The sequence below is a fragment of the Candoia aspera genome, chromosome 1 (genome assembly GCF_035149785.1).
Source record: "Candoia aspera isolate rCanAsp1 chromosome 1, rCanAsp1.hap2, whole genome shotgun sequence".
NCBI lineage: Eukaryota > Metazoa > Chordata > Lepidosauria > Squamata > Boidae > Candoia > Candoia aspera.
Window position 1 is genome coordinate 28,517,394 of NC_086153.1, and position 24,691 is coordinate 28,542,084.

The window sequence follows — 24,691 nt, forward strand, 5'->3', positions numbered from 1 at the left end:
AAATTCATACTTGTTTTCATCGAGGCATCCAAGGGAAATATAAATGTGACTTATACCACATATATTTCCCCTTTGAAGGAGAAGACAATTGTAAGCTGAAGATACTTCAAATGTATGTAGGACTCTCGTTCTACTTATATCTCCAGTTTGGCTTAGTGGTTAAGGCAACAGGCTAGAAACCAAGAAACTGAGAGTTCTAGTCCCGCCTTAGGCATGAAAGCCAGCTGGGTGACCTTGGGCAGGTCGCTCTCTCTCAGCCCAACTCACCTCACAGGGTTGTTGTTGTGGGAAAAATAGGAGGAGGAAGGAGTATTAGGTATGTCCGATGCCTTTAGTTATTTGTAAAAATAATAAAGGTGGGATATAAAATAAATAAAATAATCTCCTGTGTTTAATTTGTCTAGAATATCTGAGGTAATTGAGGTATCTAGTATATCTGAGGTAACCTAGCCAGTTTTAAGCAGTTGCTTTACGTTATTCCTGCTCTGAGGTCTTGCTATGGAAGTCCAAATGGTGCTTCCCTATTTATATGTTTTCTCATAATAAGAACCTCAGTAAATAATACCTTATTGTCCTTAAACTATACCCAACATTTGTGTACTAAAGGATATAAGAGTGCTTTACTCGAGCAAATGGTTGGGGCTGTCATTTTATTGAAGTGGATGTGTTTTTCATTTGGCCTCTGAAAAGTTAGGGATGAATACAAGTAACATAAAGCTAGGAGGATCTAAATAGGGTTCCCTATAAATTACTTCATAATTTTAAATTATGTAGCAAGCCTTGACCAAGCTCAGGTTTTAGTCACTCAGGGACCAGAGGGAGCTGGCTTTCAGCCAAGTGGCTGAAAATCTGATACATTACCTAAAGCAGCCATCAGGACTAGGGAACACATCCTTCAACAAGTCCTCAAGCCAGAGACAATGACATATTATTCACAATCAGAAGCACCTTCTGAGGCTAGATTTTTGTAAGTCCAATTGAATATGTCACCTGATTTAATACTTGGGTAGGTTGTAAACTTGATGGTGCTCATGAGCCATTTAGCTAAACTGCTACATTTGCAATAATGCAGAAAATGTTAGACTCCTTTCCCAACCTTTTACAAGTATATACCAAGAATTTTGTGGAATAGTAGATGATAATGAACAATTAGACATGCTTGAGTCACTCCTCCAGTATTTGTAGAATCTCATCAGGGGCTAGTAAATCGAAGTATATATAGCCCTTTCTATAACCTTTTCCTTGAACCTACAGCAGAGGTACACACTTAGGACCTAAAGGCTGCATGTACCCCCTCCCAAAAAAGTCTTGGATTCAGTTCACAGGGCCCCTCCAGAAATTGCTACCAAGGTGCAAGTGTTAATGTAAAAGAAGGAAAATATTATATTCTTGGGCAGTAAATATATTATCTATTTTAAATTGATTTAATGGAACTAAGGATATATTAAACTTAATCTTTGTATTGGTCCTGTCCAGTTCTTCGTCCTGGCTTTCCTATTTTCTGATGTCTTACCCTCTGGCATGGTTCCTTGTGTTCCTTGTCTAATACATTGTTTTTCAACCTCAGCAAAAATGTGTGGACTTCAATTCCCAAAATTCCCCAACTAGAATACTGTCTGGGGAAATCTGGAAATTGAAGTCCCCACATCTAAAAGTTGCTGAAGTTGAGAAATACTGGTCTAATACTTTCTGTCTCTCACTGAAGTGGAAGGAATTGCCAAAGCATGGGGGGGGGGGAATACTGTGTGATGCACAGAGGGCTGGACATTTTGTCACTTTGCACTTTATGTATGGGTGGAGAAGCTGAAAGATGTATCATATTGCTGCAAACAAAACATTGCAACTTCACCTTGCCTTTAGTGCAAGTTTGCTAACTTTTTGCTGCATTTGCCTTCTTCTAATCTTTAATGCATTAGAAATCCTTCACTAACTGGTAAAGACATCTCCAGGAGGTAAAATGGTCAGTCAATAGCTTTCATAATTAATCAACTACTAATAGACAAATTAGAAATTGTGTTTCTTCAGAGCAGGTGGTAAATCACCCATGGATTTAAACTGCCTCGCTGTCCCAGCTTACATGTTCTTGTTCTCCCCCTCCCCCTCCCTTCCTAACCATCCCATCCCATCCCCCAGTCACCAAGCAGGAATGGCAAAACATGGGAATTGGTTTTTCATCTGAGCAAATGAAGAAACATATTACATTTTATGCTTAGACTAGTAAATCAGTGATACTTTTTAAAAAAAAAAATCTATGTAAAATTGACTTTAGCCTTTAGAACAGTTGAATATGTTGTTAAGAAAGTCATTTGCTGAATTATGGAACATAACATTTTTATTGATGACTGTAGGTTAGAAATTTTGGCATTGTGAACAGTGTAATACAATCTACTGCCCTGACAAGAAGCTGAATGAAATACAGATTATACGGTAAAATTGTAATGCATCATTTGCTATTAGTGGACTGGTAATAATTACCAGTTTCAAAGCTGCTTTTTTTCCCCCATGTAATCTTTACTCTCTGCTGTAACAGCCTTTCTCATTGACATTATGATTATACCAGCTGCCCTTCTGATCCAGAATATCTAGTTGATGGGAATGCTAAAATGCAATTACAAAAACTGTGTTGTATCCTCATTATAAGACACAGTGCTATTTCCACTGACCTAATACATAAACTAGCTAAGCAGGAGCGTATTGTATTGTTAGTAGACTGGAGGCTGATGGCATCACTTGCTGTAAGAGGTGTTTTTTTCTTTTAAATCTTCTAGTTTTCAGCAGAAAAATAAAATAAAATTAGATGCATTGTCCATTGCCTTTGCATTGTGTCCCTAAATTTAACTTTGCTCTCCTTAATCAATCTAGACCCTTCCCAGATCTTAAAAGCAAGTGTATGGGAATTTGCACACTCATGATTCTTTCTTTCCAGAAGACGTATCCCTTTATTTGCCAGTGTCTCTAGTGCCCCAATGCCCTGTGCTAAACACTACACCACATTAAAATGCTGGCACTGGCAAAAGAATGTAGTGTTAAATATTGTTCCAGAAGCTTTTTTTCAAGCAACCAAAATATTAAACATCTGCCAGAAATGGCTGATTCTCTCTCATTTTTTTTAAATCACCCAATTCAGATTGTCAGACAAAATGTGTAATAATAGAGAAACGTGAAACCTGAAGAAGGCAGAGGGGTGGGGGAACCCTCAGTGTGATAGACATTGCTGTAAGGCTGTCTTCCTGTCATTTTCCAAAGTCATTTATTCAATACATTAGATAATGAAAATCCCCTTATAAAGCTTTTCTTTTTCATCCTTGAAGTAAGGAGGAAAACAAGAACAATGAAGATAAGTTGATAGGGACTTCAACATTTTCTTTCAAAATTCATCCACTTCATATTTTTCTCCCTCTTCTCCACCTGCACATATATTAAGCATGCGTTTGAAAATCTCATTTTGGCATCTACTGTCTAATCTTGTAAAAAGGTTTGCCCACAACTGGGTTATATTGAGTACAAGTATAAATACTGCTGTAAAGTAAATTACAGGTCATTACAGAAGTATATCTTGCAGTCAAATACCATTGTAAACTCAGCTTGTCGTTCAAAGACTAATACAATATGTATTCGTGGGGGCATTCGCAAAAACACATATTCTTCTTCCCTCACACAAACATACACATTCTCCTGTAATTCTTGGCAATTTATGCATTTTCAAAACAATCAAGTCATCAACTTCACAATCAGCTCATGTAATGCAGCTTTATACAGAGTTTAACTGCTCGCCTGTCTTGCTCAATGCTATCTACTCTGACTAGCGTGTTTTCAATGATTTCAACCAAGGTGTTTCCTGCAATGCAGATTTTTATGTAGAAATCCTGGAAAATGGACTTTGGGCTATGCCTCAATAATTAAATACATTTTTATATCTAGAGAAGTGGGAAACTCTTTTTTGGTTGAGGTGGTTATTGCTATAGAGAAGCAATGCCAGGGACTGTATGCTGGCTGTTGGCAGGATCCAGATCCAGCAGGGGCAGAGGAATGTGTATAGCCTTTGGGTTCAGATCAAACCCACTGCCTGAAACAGAGGAGAAACTGCCACTCCCATAACCTCTTCCTTAGCAGCAGTGCTGACACTCCCCCCCGGCACACACGCAAGCTGACCAGCTGCTCTTTAGATATCAATCTGAAGGAGCCTTCCAAATGACATTGTGAGGTGGCCACAAGTACCACAGGTGCCTCATAAATATATCATTCTGAGGACCATCTCATAGTAGTGCCTGTAGGGAAACTAGAAGGGCAGTAAGCCATTCCAGAGATTCCTATGTCTTAGATGACATGAAATGGCTCCTATGGGCAGCCAATTGAGAGAACAGGAAGTGGGGGATGGGCTGTGCCCATCTGCAGCTTCAAATACCTGTTTCATTTCATGCAGTGGTAGAGTTGCCCTTGCTCAGGCTGCACTTTTCCGTTCTATCAGTTCAATGTTTATGAGACAATTATGTTCATACACCAATATTTTTTTTCAGGAAATTCGTAAAGTATGAACTTCAGACACACATTCTTAATCATTTGTATCTATATCTATATATTGATTTATCTGTATACAGTATCTCTATCTCTGTCTCTGTCTCTATCTCCATCTCCATCTCTATCCCTATCTCTATTGTCTAGGCTTCATAATATTTGTGAGTACTCTATCCATCTCAGCATTTCTGGACAAGATTAATGGAATCAGCAGAGGCAGATTTCTTTTTACATCAAGGTAAAATTTCTGGGAGTATGGGACCCTGCATTCAGACACCTCTTCCCCAATCTCTGTAAAGATTTTGGTCGTCTCTGTTAACCTCTTCCTCACCAGAGGAACTGCTAGTTTATCAGTCAAAACATGGGGAAAAGTAGATAATGTTCCATAGGTTCCATATCTTGCACTTAGAGTGCCTCTGGTTGCTCACTGGTGTGTTTAAGGATGCCTGTCCACTATAGGAAATGCTAGGATAACAGTGGTAAATAAGATTATTTAAGGCATAAAAGTTGGTATATATCAAAAAGGTTGCTGGAAATCTACCCAAATATTCAAGGAAACTGTGATTGTCTGAACTGCCAAACTAGATGCAAGATGCAATCAAGCCATCAGGGATGAAGTTGTTCTCATTTCTGCCAAGGTATTGGAACCAGTGGTTAGATGCCAATTAAGGAAAGAGGTCAATTGATAATTAAAATAGAAGGTACAAGCAAGTGGATAATTACTTAGGAAACAGAGTGCTTGAGTTCTTCTGAAGTCTTTAGATTTAGGGCTTGGACTTTAGGAAGACTGGCAATAATAGGCAGAAGCTAAATATTATGGAGACTGTATGTGTGCTGCCACAAGCAGCAGCCTCACATTTATCTATGTCTATTTCTCTTTTACAGTATCTACTTTTTCTTTTAAAAATTGTGATACACTATTATCACTTGGGAGTTTTCTCATGCTCCTGTACCTAAATCTACAGGTGATATACAAGGCAACAATTTTTATCATTTTATTTTAGCCACTTGCATATGAACACAGGAACACCACATAAAAATCTAGTTGATGCTGGATATGTGTAGAGATGCACACACTTGCATGTACTCACTCAGCCACAAGCTAATTGATAATTAAACTGCCATAGAGTAGAGAACCAGTGAGCTGTAGGAGGTATCAGACCCGGTATAGAGTGTGTGGTCCAAAATTTTCTCAGTCCCAAAGACTGCTGGATGATGTTGTGTCAGGTACCTTCTCTCAACCTAATCTATCAGGATTATTATGAAGATAAAATGGGGAAAACTCTGTTTAGCACTTTGACCTCTTTATAGGACAATTGACTAAAAATGAAATTAAAAAGTGGAGGAATGCCTACTGAAATGTTTGTTGAAACAACTCATCTATTTAAGTAAATAGTCATAAAGTATTGATATATAGCTGCATATTTCTAGCAAAATAGTGTGATTCCAGTGAGTTGCTTTTGTTCACCCCACTAAATTTAGGTAGTCAACTAATTTCTCAGTCAGATGTGGGAGTTGAATTATCTGAAATATATTTTTATTTGAAACTTGCTGTTTCAAAGCTCCTAGCTCATATGTAATTTGCCCGTTTATCAGAGGGGGAGGGTGTGTGTTATTAGGCCAGTTCAACAACAACAAAAACTTTATCATATATTTTAAGTTTTATTTTAAGATTGAGAGTTTAACCAGTCTTAATAACCTGGGGATATTATAATGGCACTGATTTTCATTTTTTAATGTTCATATGTTTGCAAAGGAAAACTGACACATAAATAATTGACTTAATTTCTACTCCTATGTAATTTACAATCTGTGCACTCAGAATTTAGTTCTATATATTTCAAAAATAGTTGTTCTACAGTCAATATACTTGTAGAGCAACTGTAGGCAACAATTATTTGCATGCTTACTCAAGAGTAAGATCCACTGAAAACAGTTGGACATAGTTCCAGGTAAGCATGAGTGCAGTTGGCTTCATCTGTAATCTTAAGTAAAGTTTCTCACTGAAATAACTGGAAATTATTCTAAAGTAAGCTTTGTAGTAAGGTTGTGCAATGTATTAGACTTGGCTGGGGAAATGTGCTTCAGAATGAGCCAATGGAGCATCTCTGTGACTAATTAAAGCAGCCAGGTCTGTTTCCAGAATTGCACAGTTGCAGCCATGTGATCCTGGAAGAAGACACATCTGCTTTAATGAGTTGCTCCAAAGTATTTCTTCCTAACCAAATCCAAAGCATTGCACAACCTACTTTATAGTGTAAAGTTTACATTGAAGTAGTCTCATTAAAATTAGTGAAGTTACCTGAACATGTAGGTAAATTAATAGTATTTTTGTCCTTAGACTACAATCCTAATAGTGTTATCCTGTGCAATCCTACTCAAAAAATTTATTCTCAGGTATATAGGATTGTAGGCACAGTAAGCATGTTTATGCTGATCTAAGACTGAGAGCTTAATCATTGATATTGATGGTTGTATTTAGTACTGCAACAATTGATCTTCTTTAACTCTGTAGACAAAGAAGTATATTAAGGAGATAAATATCTAAATTCCAATGATTGTTAGATACGTGAAACCAAAGTTATATATTTATGCAGGATATACAGAAAGTGACTTTTTCTCTCATAAATGTCAGAAGAATGATTGATGGGATTTGTTGCCTCAGTAAGTGGCCATAGGATTCACAGGCTTTATAGCAGAATTAGACAAATCCACATGAGGGAGACACTCTATGGAACCTCCATTTTCTGGGCAAGTATGGCACTAAATACAGGTGGCTTTGAAGGTATTGTATTGGTCACCACACATGACAGAATAAAACACTAGATAAGTCTGACGTTTCATTTAATGAAGATTAACTTCTCTTTTGATGTTAGAAATAATTTGATAATTAAAAGATTGATGCTACCATTGTGTTGTTTTGCAGGTAAAGATGAACCCAGCAGTTACACGTGTACAACATGTAAACAGCCATTCAACAGCGCCTGGTTTCTCTTACAACATGCACAGAACACTCATGGATTAAGAATCTACTTAGAAAGTGAGCATGGAAGTCCTCTGACACCGCGGGTTGGTATCCCATCAGGACTAGGTGCAGAATGCCCTTCTCAGCCACCACTCCATGGGATTCACATTGCAGACAATAATCCTTTTAATCTACTTAGAATACCTGGGTCAGTCGCAAGAGAAGCATCAGGTCTTGGAGAAGGGCGTTTCCCTCCCACACCTCCTTTGTTTAGTCCCCCTCCAAGGCATCATTTGGATCCACATCGCATAGAACGCCTAGGTGCTGAAGAAATGGCTCTTGCAACCCATCACCCCAGTGCCTTCGACAGGGTGCTGCGACTCAACCCCATGGCCATGGAGCCTCCAGCTATGGATTTCTCCAGGCGGCTTAGGGAGTTAGCTGGAAACACCTCTAGTCCACCATTGTCACCGAACCGGCCCAGCCCTATGCAAAGGTTACTACAACCATTCCAGCCAGGCAGCAAGCCACCGTTTCTGGCAACACCTCCTCTTCCTCCTCTTCAGTCTGCTCCTCCCCCTTCTCAGCCTCCTGTCAAATCCAAGTCCTGTGAATTTTGTGGGAAAACCTTTAAATTTCAGAGCAACTTAGTTGTCCACCGTAGGAGCCACACTGGAGAAAAACCCTACAAGTGCAACCTTTGTGACCATGCATGCACTCAAGCAAGCAAGCTAAAACGCCATATGAAAACACACATGCACAAATCCTCCCCAATGACTGTGAAGTCAGATGATGGCCTCTCTACAGCCAGTTCCCCAGAGCCTGGAACCAGTGACCTTGTTGGCAGTGCTAGCAGTGCCCTCAAATCTGTGGTGGCTAAGTTTAAAAGTGAGAATGATTCCAATATGATTCCAGAAAATGGGGATGAAGAAGAGGAAGAAGAGGAGGAGGAGGAGGAAGAGGAGGAAGAAGAAGAGGAGGAGGATTTGACTGAAAATGAAAGGCCAGACTATGGGTTTGGCATCAATCTAGAAGCAGCTCGGCACCATGAAAACAATTCCCGGTCTATTGAGGAGAATCGTTCTATCCCGGATGTCATGCAAGGGATGGTCCTGAGTTCCATGCAGCACTTCAGTGAGGCTTTCCATCAGGTTCTTGGTGAGAAACATAAACGAGGGCACTTATCTGAATCTGAGGTGCATAGAGATACTTGTGATGAAGACTCAGTAGCTGGTGAATCTGATCGCATTGATGATGGTGCTATTAATGGTCGGGGGTGTTCCCCTGGTGAATCTGCCTCCGGAGGTTTGTCCAAAAAGCTGCTCTTGGGTAGCCCAAGCTCCCTAAGTCCTTTTTCTAAACGCATCAAACTTGAGAAGGAGTTTGACCTTCCCACGACAGCTATGCCTAACACTGAAAATGTTTACTCCCAGTGGCTAGCTGGGTATGCTGCTTCTCGGCAGCTAAAAGATCCATTCCTCAACTTTGGAGACTCCCGACAATCGCCTTTTGCTTCCTCCTCAGAACACTCCTCTGAAAATGGAAGTTTACGCTTCTCGACGCCTCCCGGGGAGATGGATGGAGGGATATCAGGCCGCAGCGGTACAGGAAGTGGAGGGAGCACCCCGCATATTAGTGGTCCAGGCCCTGGAAGGCCTAGTTCAAAAGAGGGCAGACGCAGCGACACTTGTGAGTACTGTGGGAAAGTCTTCAAGAACTGTAGTAACCTCACTGTCCACAGGAGAAGCCACACTGGGGAAAGGCCTTATAAATGTGAGCTGTGTAACTACGCCTGCGCCCAGAGTAGCAAACTCACCAGGCACATGAAAACGCATGGTCAGGTGGGGAAGGACGTTTACAAATGTGAAATTTGTAAGATGCCTTTTAGCGTGTACAGTACCCTGGAAAAACACATGAAAAAATGGCACAGTGATCGAGTCTTGAATAATGACATAAAAACTGAATAGAGGTATATTACCTTGACCCTTTCTCCTTCCTTCCCCCAATTTACTCCTGGCCCCTTGTGTAGAGATTTTCTAGTCCCTTGTGAGTAAAATTTTGGAAGCTAAGGATGATATTAAGAAAGTGCTTGTCACCAGCACCCCTGTTTTCATCTTCCTTTTTGTTTTGTTTTGTTTTTCCCTTTCTTTTCTGTTTTCACCATTTGAATGCATGATCTGTATTGGGGCAATACTACGCAAACTTTGAGCCTTTCTCTTGTGCAATAATTTACATGTTGTGTATGTTTATTAATTTTTTAAAGAATTAGACAGCATGTATGGTATGTTATGGCTGTTTTTTTTTAAATGTCCCCAAATTCTTTGCTGAGCAAACAGACAAAAAGATCTCACACACACATGCACAGCACCATGGCTGTTTCCAGTGATGTTCCAGGAAAAGAAAGAGAGAGAAAGAAAAGCAAAACAAGTATTTTTAAACAACCAACCATGCTGCATACATTCTGTAATATATCATATCCATGTTTGTGTTTTAACATATAAATGAAACTGCTTTGAATTAACCCTTTATGGATAGACAGATAACACTGAAAAGGGTAAAAACATTTCTTGTTACCTTGATTTCTGTCTTTAAAAACATTGACAATATCAGTTAATTTTTGGTGGGGAGATAAGTCTTTAATTGAACAGTAAGGAAATAAGCAAAAAATTTGGTTTAAAATGGAAATCTGAGTGCCTTGAATATATTTAAGCCATGTTGGTGGCAACTCTACTTGTTCTAAACTTGTAGGTCAACTTTCACACTGGGCAATGTAAATGAGTCCTTTAGGACCTAGCCGATAACTCTGTATTATATTTCTCACAACAGTGGCTACCTAAAAACAAAAACAAAGAAACCCAACAAATCCTAGTTAATCATCATTCGATTCCCCCTCATCCACCTTAAAAAAAAAAGTGATCATAGAACTCAAATTGATTTTGTTCTAGGAGAGTTTAAAACAATCACCATTATCATAGAGAATGCTTCTGATACTTCCATCCTGCACCAGTCCCTCCCCTTCCCCTCCTCTTCCCCCTCACTTCCATTTTAAAATTATTATGTTGTTGATAAAAAGAATGTGAACTGTGCAGAAGGCCTTGGAAGATGATTAAATACATGAGAGAGAAAATTCATGTATAAAGATTTTTTTTAAAATCCTTTAGTGATCCTGGCACAAAATAAAACTTAACAACAGGAATAGAAACTATTAAGCCCAGGTCTAGTTGGTTGTCAACTTGACAATCAAATTAACAATGCACAACCTTGTGTGTCATATATCAATCCCTCTGTATAAGGAAAGGTGTATAAACAGTCTGGCAATAATATTTTACTGAAGCGTAAAAAATATATAGTGATTTATTAGCACTGTTTGCCATTTAAAATTAAGAACAGGTTATAAGCTAATATTGATATGATGATTAACTATGAGCTATTAAGAATTGCCTTGATGTGTGACACTCTGAAAGAGAGAAAGAGAGAAAGAGTAGTAGTGCTCCCTAAAAGTTGTTCTTCATTTCGTTTCTTTTTAATCATATGCTATGTGCTAGTTGTGTTGACAAGGAAAAAGGATTCATTGCTGTTAAGATTAAGCTAGCATCTGCCCCGCTGGAGGTTCACATAGCACTTGACTCTGCCTGTCGTGTCTGTATTGTTTCTTTTAATCAGAGGTACACAGGTTGAGTATAAAAAACTTTTAAGACTGCTCAGATAGGACAATTTAAATGCACTGTACAATTTTCCCAGTTTACAGGTCTATACTTTAAAGGGAAAAATTGCAAGATTAATGATTTTTTTTTTAATGAGCATGATCTCATGATGAACATATAAATAATTCTGCCAGCTTGCCGTTTTACTTGACTAATGACTGGGACATAACATTACGGCGCTGTAAATGGGAACAGGTCCTGCAATTATATTAAAAAACAAAAAACCTGAGTGATTGGTCTTGCTCCTACAGTGCAAAGAAGTGGTTATTTTGTACAAAACTTTTAAAAATATAAATGTTATGTTTTTTTAAAAAAAATCATTATGTTTAGGGGAAAAATGTATTTTAGGATTCATTGTCTTGATGGTGTACAAGACCTGTTCTTCATTGAAAACCAATAGTTAAAAATCCTATGCCTTGGATATACACACAACTCTTCAGGTTGTAAAATAAATACATTGGGAAAGGGTTTAACAATATATAGTACTTAAATATAGGAAAATGCACACTCCTGTTGGTTCCTATGCTAAAAAGAGGAAAAGCAAACAAATGGAAAACAAGAAAAACACATTTATGGTCTCTTTTTTCTGTAATTTCTAGAATGGTATTTGAATTTAATGTTTCACCTAGAGTAGGCACTATAGTATTTATAATGAAGCTTGTATTTTTAACTGTTGCTTGTTTCTCTTTTTTTTAAAAAAAGGTATCAGTTACCTTTTTTGGTAGTGGAAAAAACACACACAAACAAAAAACAAACAGGCTGCCACAGTATATTTTTTTTTAATTTGGCAGGATAATATAGTGCAAAATATTTGTATGTTTCAAAAAATAATGACAAGGAAAGTGTGACATTGTACAGATCAGAGGCCATATAATGGCTATTTTTTGGGGGGAGGGGGAACAAAAACCTGTTTGAATGTCGCACTAAATGAGCGTCTCTGATGGTTGTACATATCAAAGTTCTTTTGGGGTTTCTTTGTTTTTTGCTGCCATATTGTATGCAGTAATGCAAGGTGATGATGTTGGTTTGTTCTGTAGTGTGCTCTTTGGTCCCTTTTCTTCTCTTACCCTTTTACATTCCAGCATCTTAAACTTCATATGCAGTAAAAGAAAAAAAAATTAAAAAATAGAATGAAAGGAAAAAAATAAAGTTTTGCAGGCTTTTTTTTCCATTGCCAAAAAGAAAAAAAAATAAAATGGTGCTTTATATATTTAGATTGGAAAGAATTTCATATGCAAAGCATATTAGAGAGAGAGAGAGAGAGAGAGAGAGAGAGAGAGAGAGCGCCCCGCTGGAGTCAGTACCTTTTTTGTATATGGCAATGCAAAATATTTTGTTATTATCAGCCTTTTCTATTCCTGTAATGAAAGCTGTTTGTCGTAACCTGAAATTTTATCTTTTACTATGGAAGTCACTATTTATTATTGCTTACACACTCTGTTAAGAACAGAGGTGTCAGATTTGATCTTTGTTTTTTGTTCTGTTTTGTTTTTTTATTTAGATGACCAAAGGTCATTGGCAACCTGGCTTTTTATTGTATTTTTTTTCCTAGTCTTTGTTAAGTTCTATTGGGAAAACCACTGTCTGTGTTTTGGGAGGGTGGGTCTTTTTTTTAATTGGGCAGTTGTCTGCATTACCCTGTTCATTCACCCATTTTGTCCCTAAACTGAAAAAAAATAAAAATAAAAAAATATTGCTTAAAGTACATACCATAAGCTTTGCGTATCCTCATTTGACACACTCTGTAAATTTCCCTCAGTGAGAGAAGCAGCTTTTAAGAGAAGCCCAGTGGGTTTTCTTCATGGGGCATTTTAATGTATTACTAACCTAAAGACCCAGAAAACTCCCTATTTATACTACAATAAAATATTTTGCCCCTGAGGAAATGTTTCTTTGGTTTTATATTGAGAGGATTTTAAAAAAACGAGGAAAACTCTATTTTCCATCTAGATATTTTCCTTCTCTCCGTTCTGATTTTTCCTAAGAATGCAGAGCTAAAGACTAAAAGGCGAGCAGGTTGTTGATGCTCATACTTGTCTGTGGAAGGGGCTATCCCCTTGGCCACCCCTGTACCCCTTTGTATTTTGCACCATTACATGCCATCATTAACATGCCCAGTTACAAAATTACATGCAACCTTGTGTAGCAACTTCCCATAACTCTCTCCTCTTTTTGCTCAACTTTAAAATCAACTGAAGATCCATGTGATAGATGAATTGGAAATATGTGATCTCTGCTGTGCTATGTAGTGTAGCAAAAGCAGAAACATTTTAAGAATGTGCAAGAATGCACATTGAAACATGTGGGGTGTGCATTATAAATCCCCAAGTTTGCATCTACCAGACTCAACAAATTGGGAAATTGCTTTATGATACTTTGACCAGCTGGAAAAAAGACTGGGTCAGGAGCTGCTTTTTTTTATATAGTCTGTACAGTTGATAGGTTTTAATCAATATGTTGTGTATATACATTGTCTTTAAATATCTGGACTTCGGGTCTGATTATATATATATATATATATATATATATATATATATATATATATATATATATATATATATTCATTCCTCCCTCCCAAGAGGTCTGTATCTGTTGTCAAGTTTTTCAAATACTGCATGTTGCAGCATCTATTTGCTTTATTAAAAACACATACCTCTGTGATACTGTCTCTTGCTCTTCCTAGTATAACACAATTGTGTATTTCTCATTTAAAGTTTACATTGGTAAAAGTTTACATTGGTGTCAGTTCATTAGCAATTTGGTACTAGTTTCAATCCTCCTTGAGATGTTGGTTTTTAACATAACTATAAAAATAATTCCCCTAAAGCTCACACTGGGGATTTTTCATGGGTTGGTTTAACACTGCCCATGCACCTATGTTCAAAGAGCTTTTAAGAACCTTTAATGCCTCTCAGCTCAGTTGTATTTTGGTTGGGCACCACTCTGCTATCAAGTAACACCAAATGAACAGCATAACATCAAAAACTGGGATTCCTCCATCCTGGGGTTCTGAAGTATAAAATAGCTTCCAACTATAGGTTGTTGTTTTTTTCCTGATTCAGGGACCCCAATAGCATTTCCTTTTAAGAACAAGAAAAAAACAAAATGTAAGCGTACAGTTTTGAAATAGGTTTATACAGTGTGTGTGTGTGTGTGTGTGTGTGTGTACACATATACATACACTCACATACACATACTATACATACACATGCCAGAGAGACCCATGTTTTATAGATATACAACAGTTCATGCTGAAATTATCCATCAAAAGTCCAGCCATGTATGAACTCTTTTAGCTTGTGATACATAAGCATGAATCCAAGGCCCCATGGACTTGTGAGGTGTATATGAACCATACATTTTGCAGCTCTTTGCTGGAAAAGCAGAGTTCTTAATGTTTCCATTTTCAGTACAAGTATGGAGGTTCCTCTGACATGGAAGAGGATGAGGGAGTTATTTACTTATTGATGATGGTGATTATTTTCACATCCCAGTGATTCACAAGATGGGCAAATCTGGTCATCTTATGGTAGAGCAGGGCTGAAGTACAAAAGGTTTATGTAAAACTGATGGCTGCATGAGTTTTCAACTGAGGACCTTCCTGCTTACAGTTTCAGCCATCATACTGAACTAGTTTGAATATTGTAGGCATGTGCTGGAATAATTATAGGGCTTCAGAAGTTAAGTGAGAACTAGAAAAGGTTACTGCTGCTAGTAGCAGTATAGAAAAACTAGAGTTATATTGTGTTACATCACGCTGAAAGACTTGGCGTTAGTTAGTGCCTCTCTATTGCTTCCCTTAACATGCTCAACTACCAGTTTTCTAAGGCAGGAGCTGTATACAATTCTAATTCAGTGAGTATTATACATGCATGCTAATGTAAACCATGAGGGATGGCGTAGCATGTTATTGTTATTCCATAAACCATAGTTGAGCAAACAATACTTGCCTTGCAATGTCTTGGTTCTCTGCTGCCCATTCTTCTTTCTATCTCCCTCTTTAAAGTCCATCTCCAGTGTTCCTTTCAGTTCCCCCATTTCTTAGAATTGATTGATCTTTCTGTTCTCAAGGTTCAGCCTTCCGTTCTGTTGCTGTTTTAGGAAGGCTGAACCTTTCTAAGTTAATGTAATCTTGTTTTTTTTTCCAAGCACCTTTATAGCCTGGCAGCTAAAGGTTGGCTTAGAGCATGTCAGACAGGTAAATAAAATTGAGCTATGTTGCTGATCCAGAATTTGAGCGTATCCTGACTATAGAAATGAAGGACTGAATTTGGATGATGTCAGCAGGAGCCACCACTTGCCCGAGCAGTCCCTTCTGTATTAGATGGCTGGCTTTTTTGACATGCAGGATCTGAAAAAGAACTCTTCCAGGAAGGTGGCACTGACTGTAGCCATGGATTTTCCTATTCCTACTTTCCCTTTTCTGATCTAGCAAGCAAACATTAGCTCTGCACAAAATTCTTCATAGGTACTTGTAGCATCCTAACTTTGGGGCTGTTAAATCATACGTCATGCAGTTACAAGCACTGTTTAGAGGATTAATAACAAGCATACTTTCTTGATCTGTTTTCTTTATCATCTATTACTTAGTTTCAACTCTTACATTAATTAAAACAGGTTTAAAGCTGTACTAACTTTAAACAAAATGATCCTGTTGGCTGCTGCTTAATGCCCTATTTTAATTCTTTTTCAAGGTCTTCAAGTGGGTCAGTGTCAATGCTTACCAGCAACCATCGGCATCCCTAGTTCCTGGACAAATTATCTGAATTTAAAGTAACTCAGTAGGCGAATCAGAACAATATCCTCCTACATTGTGTATCTTCCCAACCCTTAAACACTGCTGATGCAGGCTGAGGGCAAAGTAGACATAGTGTGACAGTCTTGATTGACATGGTAAGTTGTACTAAGTAACACAGTGTTTACTACAGGGAAGCCAATTCCCATAGCCAGGATGTTGTTTAGTCTCTGATAATAGTGATGGTTCTTCATCAATTTGTCTTCAACCCCTTCAGGTTTTCAGAAATATATCCTATAGATCTCTTTGCACTTGGGCATTAATCAGGCTCAAGGAATTCTGTTCTCTTCCTGTTGCTTGATTATTCAGCTTTTGGGTGTCTAGCCTATCTGATTTTCCTAGCGATCCAGATATCCAATAATTTGTTTTGATTTTCCTCCCCCTGCATCAATTTTGTCTTTTCTAATTGGCACTTTACATTCTAATTCCTAAAACCATTTCCACATGGCCAAAAAGTAACTGTCATTTCTTTTTTCTGCTCTTCTCACATCAAGCTATAAACTGTTCGTGAGGGCATTATACAAATTTATTTTCTAAATTTCCAATCTCAAATCTCAATGTTAATATTTCTTCCGAGTTATCTTGCCACTATTTTAGGTCAAGTCTATTGAATTTTCCCCCTCTATTAGGACAACTTTCAGGAGTTTTGTTTTTTCCCTGACTTCTAGGATGATGCATAATTCTGTCACCTCTTTACCTTCTGACATTTTCAGACTTTATTTTTCCTGTCGTCTTTTGCAGCAGAAGCTTAGGCATTTATGTAAGTTTGTACTTCATTCTGTATCATTAATGCAGAATTACCCCAGTTCTGTGATCCAAACAACTAATTGAGATTTGACCCAAACACGGGTGTAGAAGACACTAGGCCTTAGGTTAATCTCCATTCTGACTGAGACATCTTTTGCAGGATGTTTTGTTTTTTTTCCAATATCTTTATTGCTCTTTTCAGGTGTTGTCCACAGAGGTTCTTTCTAGGATCTATATAATATGTCGAATCATCAACTCATGTTCCTGCAATGCCCTATGGTAATGGTATTTGTTCCTCCATTGATGCATTCCATCATGCATCTGATAGGGCCTACAGATCTTCCACACTATTCACTGAAGACTATTCAAAATCTTTTCCCCAAAAATGTTGGGAAAATGTTTTTGTGTCACTTTGGCTTCCAGTGCAATTTGCCTTTAATCCTACAGACCAGGCAGACTTTGAAAAACTTGGGGATAAACAACAAAGGAGAAAATGATGGAGAAGTAAGGAAAGATTAAAAATTGGAAGTAATTGCATGTGATTCCTTTTATGGAGTTAAGCCTTCTGCTAGCTTAACTGTCCTGATGGTGCTAAGGAGGGCCTGATGAATTTGAAACATTGATGGCAGAATACTGGCCAGAAACTTTCAGAGGACTGGAGAATCAGTGGATTGGACCATTAAATGAAAACATGGATATGATGACCTGCTTACTGTTTTAGCCTTGCAAAGGAGTTTACAAATGTTTCTAGATCCCTTGCTTATATTTTCCTCATTTATTTATTTGTAGCTCACTGAGAGCCTGAAGAAAAGAGGCTGGAGACTAATGATGCTGCAATTTACCCATGCTTGGTGGATTAGTCACTTAGTAGACTGTATGAAAGCCATAGGGAATGTATGTGAGTGGCTGTTTGCAAGTCTCTTAACCCTGGCTTTACAAAATAGGTAGGTGATATTGTCTGTAATCCTGACATGGGAAAATAGGCCTCTACTGCAACACAAGGTTAATGCAAGAATAACATCCTATTTTCTTCTACCACGTGCATAAGGTATTATGTTAGTTGAGCCTCCATGCAGAATTTTTTAAATGTAGAGATTAATTTTGCATAATTTCCTCACTTTATGAAGGAGAAGTGTTGGTCAGGTTTCACTGTGGAATACCTGCCTCAGACTTTACTAAAGAATCATGTATTCAGCTACACCTCAAAAAGAAAATAATCCAAGTGCTAGCAGATAGCTGAAATAAAAATGGCAATGTTGTTTGAAAACTTCAGTACTGATTGGTTCGGTTACTATTTTTAGTCTATTAGCATTAAACATTCCAAAATGCATATCCTGTTGTACTGGCTTTTATGAATGTCTGTAAAGATTTTAGAAGTCTTTTCATTGCTCATCTGCTATGAAACAGCCATTATTTCAGTTTCCATTACCTTGAACATTGCACATGTATAGAATGTGATACAGAAAAAGTGTCAAACTGTATGTCTTGTCTTTATTTTTGGGGCTAATTGTATGAATGTACAACATATGCTTTAAAACTATGTGGAAACATGTGATGCCTTGAAGTAAATGATCAGACATATTTTCTTCAAATAGGAGAACTAGCTTGGACCACCTGAAAATATAGGCAGATCTGAAATATCCCGAAAGTTTAATTATATCATCCAAATTTTCTCGACAGTTTTACTATGATTATAATAATTTTCCAAGCCAAGTATAACATTTCAGTGATACCTGCTTTTGTATCACTGAGATTGTATAGGACAGTTGATGCTGAGAAAGTATAATTCTTGGAGGACACTTAGTAAAACCATTAAGTTCAGTTTCCAGACCTTCCAAGAGAATTAATGGGTATAGGTTCTCATCTCACCCACCCCACACTAACATGGCTGCATGGAGCAAGACACTTTCCTCCTCCTCCACTATTTGTTATGTCCTTTACCAAATAAATCTTACCAAAGGTTTTCCCACAGACAAAGGCTTCCTTAAACCCAGAAATCCAAGGGCCTTTCAGACTTCTCATACTTACCTTAACGTGTCTCCCATTCTTGTGTTTTAGCTTGTACAGGGGAATAGACAGCCCAGGACCCTGCAACAACCTGGCAAATTCACAATGTACCTAAGGTTAAAGAACCTGCTGTTTTCATTTGGAATATGTAGGTATAGCAGGTGACAACACCTAGTGCCCTTGGCTGTTTCAGGGTAAACCTAAGTAGGGACAAACCTAGTTAGTGCTTAAATGAGAAATCACTGGGAAATCCCAGGGCTGTAGGCTGTTCTGGGAAGTAAAAAAATACCAGAAGGCAATAGCAAGTAACTTCCCTACTGTTGCCAGGAGAACTGCATGAACATCTTCATAGTTACTAGGAGTCAAATGCAATTTGAAGGAGCCCTTACCATTCTTAATATATAAATGGAACTCAGTGTTGTTGCCCTTTCAGTTTGAATGCATGACAAGAGCTTTTAAGAATGAGAAGCAGAACCCTCATTCTAAAATAAAACCACATGATTTGTTTCCTCAAGTCATCTATTTCCATTGCTTAATATTTGCACACCTGAATAATTATAAACTGCTCAAACATCTGAATGTAATTAAAATGAAGATTTTATTTTCAGTCATACTTGTTATGCCACACATTTCTGTACATAGCAGTCTGAAAAGATGGTTACTGCGGTAGTCATCTGCTGAACAGTTGTAATTTTAATGGTGTGGAGGGTTATGTCTGTTGGGGACATTAAGGCAATAGTGGAAAACAGCAGCAAGCTACCACCTAAAGGTAGGGTGAGACACTTGGGATCCTTCAAATGTTGTTTTGCAAGTCTCAGCTTCCCTCATCTTTAGCTATGTTGGCTGGAATTGTGAGAATTTTAGTTCAACAATATCTAGAGACCCACAGATTTCTTTTAAGCTTTAAAGACTTAAAGAGCAATCCATATTTGGCATGAGATTTTGTACTGTAACTTTGCTTCCCATGTATAAGCTGCATGGAAGTAAGACCACTTTTTCAAGGTCTTACAGCATTACTTAAGTAACTAGAAAAGATAGGGAAGCTGATCTACAGGAACCAAGCAGAGTAGAGTAATAAAAGTTTTTAGATGACAATGTATTGTGGCCTGAAAGCCAAAGCAAAAAAAAAAAAAAATAGCCAAATGAAATGTGACATTTTTCTAGCAACATGATGAATTAATGGTATTATAAAAGCATGAACTATTGAGGTCACTTACTATTTGTTGGATTTCTGAAAGAGAATTCTAATAGTAACCATAATACGTTCTTAAGTTGTGCCAACATTCCATACAAGCTTGACTGGCAGGCATAAGAAACCTTTTGATACTTATTTCTGGTGAAAAAAAAATCCTAAATAATGAACGATGTGGTTCAAGTGGGTGGAACATATAATAACATTGTCACTTGTGAACATTTCAAAGCCAGTGAACCTCAGAAAGGCAAGCCATTTCTCATGAAACCTGTTTGCCACAAGCTTTCTGCAGTTTTCACATGAAAGAAGACCCTGAAAAAGGTTTTATGCTACAACCATGATTGCCACTGAAATATTCCAGTTGGGCTATATCACTTCAGGCTGCAGAGTGGGAGTCATGCTTGTGTGATCCTCTGAACAAATAAACAAAATGCACATCAGTGCTTGCATAACATCACTGCTGAACTAGGGTTTTTTTTGTGTAGAGATGATGATGATGAAATTCTATTGTCAACCCTTAGAACTAGGTCACTGAAATTACATGCTAGAAATGAAGAGCCTCTTAAAATCAGAAAGAAGTGGCTTGTCTTTCTTTATCAGATATACTGAAGGTTTTGATGTATTTGATCAGGATCACATCCTGTGTAAACATTGCTGTGACTGACAGCATATGAAAATGTATCATAAGAAGACTGGTTTTCTAATTAAGGAATTCTCTGCTACGTGTTTTTTAATAAGGGAAACAACACGCATTGTCTACTATGTGTTTCCAGTGCAGTTCCTCATAAGTTCCAGCATTATGAGTGGAGAACTTCCCATGCTTCCAACACATAACCAAGTATCCATCTCAGTGCAATCAGTTGGATGATCTTTATGGACAAAGCATCAGATCACAACAGTGCCGTTGGATAAGACCAATCTAGTGGGTGGGGGGAACAGAAAGCATCTTCAACATTTACAAGAACCATAATATGGACGGAATTCTCCAAATATGGATTCTACATCCACAGCTTCTACCAAAGTCAGCAAAGTTTGGAGGGCACAAGCATGTTAGCCCATGTTTCACATCATGGGAGTTGTATGGTTTGATGAAATTTTGTGTTGTCATGAGATTATGCTATGTGGTAAGGTAGACTTAAAAGCCCTGATCCAGCAAAGGAGATCTATGTGTGAATGCAGGCTTCTTTGTGGTGAATCCATGTGCATCTACCACAAAATGCACTCTGGCCCATAAAAGTGGTGGGATATGTCTTTTTATATGATTGGGTAATGGGCATTCCCATCCATGACCATTAGTAATTGTGAGTGACTAGGTGCATATGCTGGATTGGGGCACTGCATTTTTCTGCTTAGGTAATATAGGAGATTGCTATCTTGGGAGGCGCAAGTGATCAAGTAAAGTACTCTATTGCCTAGTGTGTTGCATCCTCTTAACTGTAAACACAAATGCTTTCGGTCCATATTACACCTTTCTTTTTTCCCTCCTCTGTTCCCATTTTTTTTCTAGGTTGGCGTAGCGCCCAGGGAACTCCCGATGTGTGGCAAATTCCGGATGGAAGCTCAAGGACGCTTAAATTCTGAGAGAATTTGAAACGCAATGGGGATGTGCGCCACGTATGTGACATCCAAGTGGGGTTTGCTGTTTGGTTAGTTTCGTGATGCTATCTGGCTGAACAGCATCAAAAGGCAGGATCCTTGCAGACACCCCTCTGCTGCCAGTTCAAAAGACTTTCTATTTATATATTTTTAACACTAATAGCAAAACCACATCATTGGGGAAAAATCCTTCATCAAGGGCTTTCTTATATATATATATCTATATTCCTTTTATTTGACAATCTTGTATGCCATTTTGTTTCCAGAATGGCAATGGAAAAGCCACCTAAAAATATTGATAGAGTGATCCAGTAAACAAGGAGTTATTAAATCAAAAGCTTTTACTCAGGCACATCTACATTTCTCATTTATGATGTCCGAAGCCTGAAAGAACACACATTTTAAAAGTCTTTTAAAGTTCAGGAAGGTTTTTTCCCTGGACCTTTGAGCTTCTACATGAGTCACAGAGGAGAGAGCAGTTGAGCTGGGGTGGGCACCCTATGGGTTGCATGTGACTCGTAAGTCCATTCTTTGCAATTCCCAGAGTCTGTCAAGATCATACAACCAACATTTGGTGGAAAACTACCAAATAATGATGGTGCCAATTCTCAATGAGAAATACATGCAAATAGGTGTATTAATTTCTGATGGATTTAATACACTGTTAAAACTTTATCCTTCCCAACCCCTCCCACCAGTAGAAAATCTTTCCCTGTCTGGTGATGCTATTATGTTACTGCACTATCCACTGCAGTCCATAGCAACCATGGTCCCTGGCCATGGAAAAGTTGCGAGACTTGGACTGGATGGATTAATTTTATGATGGTCTGATTCAATATAAAATTTCTTTGACTTAATACAGCATAAAGAGATATAATCTCTCTTTTTAAATTAAATGCTGAATATTTCATGGCCGATTTTAGGAGTGTCTGATAGGAACTTTTTATCCACTCTGTATAGCCCCTATTCTCCACTAATGGAGAATGGCAGAAGGGAGAGCACAGTAAACAGGAACTCTTGTGGCAACATCTAACATAGCCAATGCTTGCAATGACATAATGGTGTGTCAGCTGATGTCACACATGGAACAACTGCTCCCACTGATTTCTGCTGGTTCATTTTGTGCATACTAGTGGCCAAAAGTCAATGTAAAAGCAACAGATGTCATAGTGCAACCTGTCTTCCCTCACTAGTAGAACTGGAATACTATTATTTAGCCCTTTGGAAGTTTGAATCAAGTGCCTGTTATTTAATTACGATCAAACATGAAGTCCAATCATGGAAGTGGCCATCTTCTTTTCACAGAACATTTCCCAGTGTTTCTTAAGAGAACATTGATATTGTAGCTCCTCTAGAGAGCTTTTCCTTCTCCCAGTGAAGCCCCATATCTCTGCTTTTCCCATAAGATACATGCTGTAAGTTCTTTGAACAAGAAGAGGTTTAAAGGGAAGCAGAAAGCTGACATAAGCAGCCACTGTAATGGCACAGAGCATGAGTATCTGGGGGTCTGAAGTACCATTGGAGCCTTACCTGTTCTTGTGGGGAGTGGGTTCTTTGTGTCAAATGGCACAGGAAGACAACTAGATGTCCTCTAAATATTTCTGATTACACTTCCCACAGTCCTTTGCTATTGACCATAATGGAAAGGGCTGATGGGAAGTCCCAAAACATTTGGAAGAACCAATATGCCCACCCTTGTTGAAAAATTAATAGTTGTATAGAAATAAAATGGTCTTGGAATCAATAGAATTTGAAGGGAGGCTTCTAAGCAACTAACTCACCTTCCCTGTGAGGCAAAAAATTGAGAACTAAAGTAACTCCTGCAGGTGATTTCTCCCCCCTCTATCTGGAGGCCTCCAGTGAAGAACCACCACTAAATTTCCAGGTGCTTGATTCCATTATCAAGCTGCCCTTGTAGTTTCTTATGGTGTAGAACTGAAATCTGCCATCCTCCATGATAAATCCCAGTTGTGCTGCCTTGGCCAGCATGGAATTACACCTTTTCTATCTTCTGTTGATAGTCCTTAGGCTTTGAATTCCAAGGATTTGCAATTAAACTGATCCAGATCATTGAGCCATCAAGCTTGGTATCATCTGCTGTGCTGACAGGCAGCATCTCTTTGGCATTTCAGAGAGAAGTCTTTCTTAGCTGTATCTGGAGATATTTTTTTTACATGCAGAACACTGTTCTATCACTGAACCTCCCAAATTAGCTACTCCAAAATTAGTATCTTTCTATTTGCTCTTAGTTGTAGCCAGTTGGTACATGATTACTCCCTGCCTAGGGCCTACAAAGAATCTGGATTGGGTAGGTGAGGAAGAAGCAAGGAATTTTGTGTCCACAAATCTTAATCTTTGCAATCTTTTTCACAGTGAGAGGTCAACTCCCCTTTTAAAGGACAAATGAAGCTGGGTCATTCCTACTGTTCTTTTTTTTCTGCATCCCTTTTTACAAAGCATATTTAGCTAAATTAATTGGGGAAAAGACAGTCAAATGATGGTTCTGACAGATGATGGGATAGCATATGGTATCTATGGATGGACACATAACTCTCTTTTCATCTCAGAAAACGACTAGGACTTTCTGTGCTTTCTGTGTTCCAAACTGACAGACAAAATTTCTTTTGATCAAATAGCGATTTGGGCTCAAAAAGGTTTATAGCAATTCATGCCACTGCTAAATGTATGGATGCTTCTTAAAAAGTAAATAGGCAGGAGAAAGACTTTACTCCATTGCTTTTGCCATTCTCCTGATTTGAAGAGGGCCATTGGCAGCTGTTTTTTACATTAGGAGGGAGGTTCCCATTGGTAACAAAGGGGAGTTCCCTCCTGATGCAAATAGTAGCACACAGAGATGATTCAAACCTTGTGATGATTCAGACTTCTTACATCTAAAATGTCAAATTGATTGGATTCAAACTTTTGAATCAGTCTGGAAAATCAATTTGATTCAATTGCTGTGGTGATTCAGTTTCAAAATTACCTTTATAGAATCATCTTCAAGTTGAATCTCTGGACAGAGTATTTGCACAGCTCCAATAGCAATGTTTTGGGAGCCAGTTACGTTGGTTGGTATCCTGGTGGATCTCAACATAATTGCCTACAACATAGCTCCAAGCTTTTCTGTACTTAAAAAAAATGTACTAGCCAAGTGCATGAAAAATACAGTC

At 38.2% G+C, this 24,691-nt stretch overlaps 1 protein-coding gene across 4 annotated transcripts in view; it reads left to right on the forward strand.

The window, feature by feature from the left end:
• Positions 1-22,840, forward strand: part of BCL11A (BCL11 transcription factor A) — a 188,227-nt gene extending 165,387 nt beyond the window's left edge. Inside the window, exons 3-5 of one of the 4 annotated variants that reach the window (XM_063301171.1) lie at positions 7,442-7,584; positions 9,005-9,169; positions 21,433-22,840. In XM_063301171.1, coding sequence (XP_063157241.1) covers positions 7,442-7,584; positions 9,005-9,169; positions 21,433-21,516 — 392 coding nt within the window. In that variant the 3' untranslated portion in view covers positions 21,517-22,840. Of the gene's footprint in view, positions 1-7,441; positions 12,894-21,432 lie in introns of those variants that run through there. The other 3 variants (XM_063301154.1, XM_063301163.1, XM_063301144.1) reach the window with 3 other exon arrangements.
• The last annotated feature ends 1,851 nt before the right edge of the window (positions 22,841-24,691 follow it).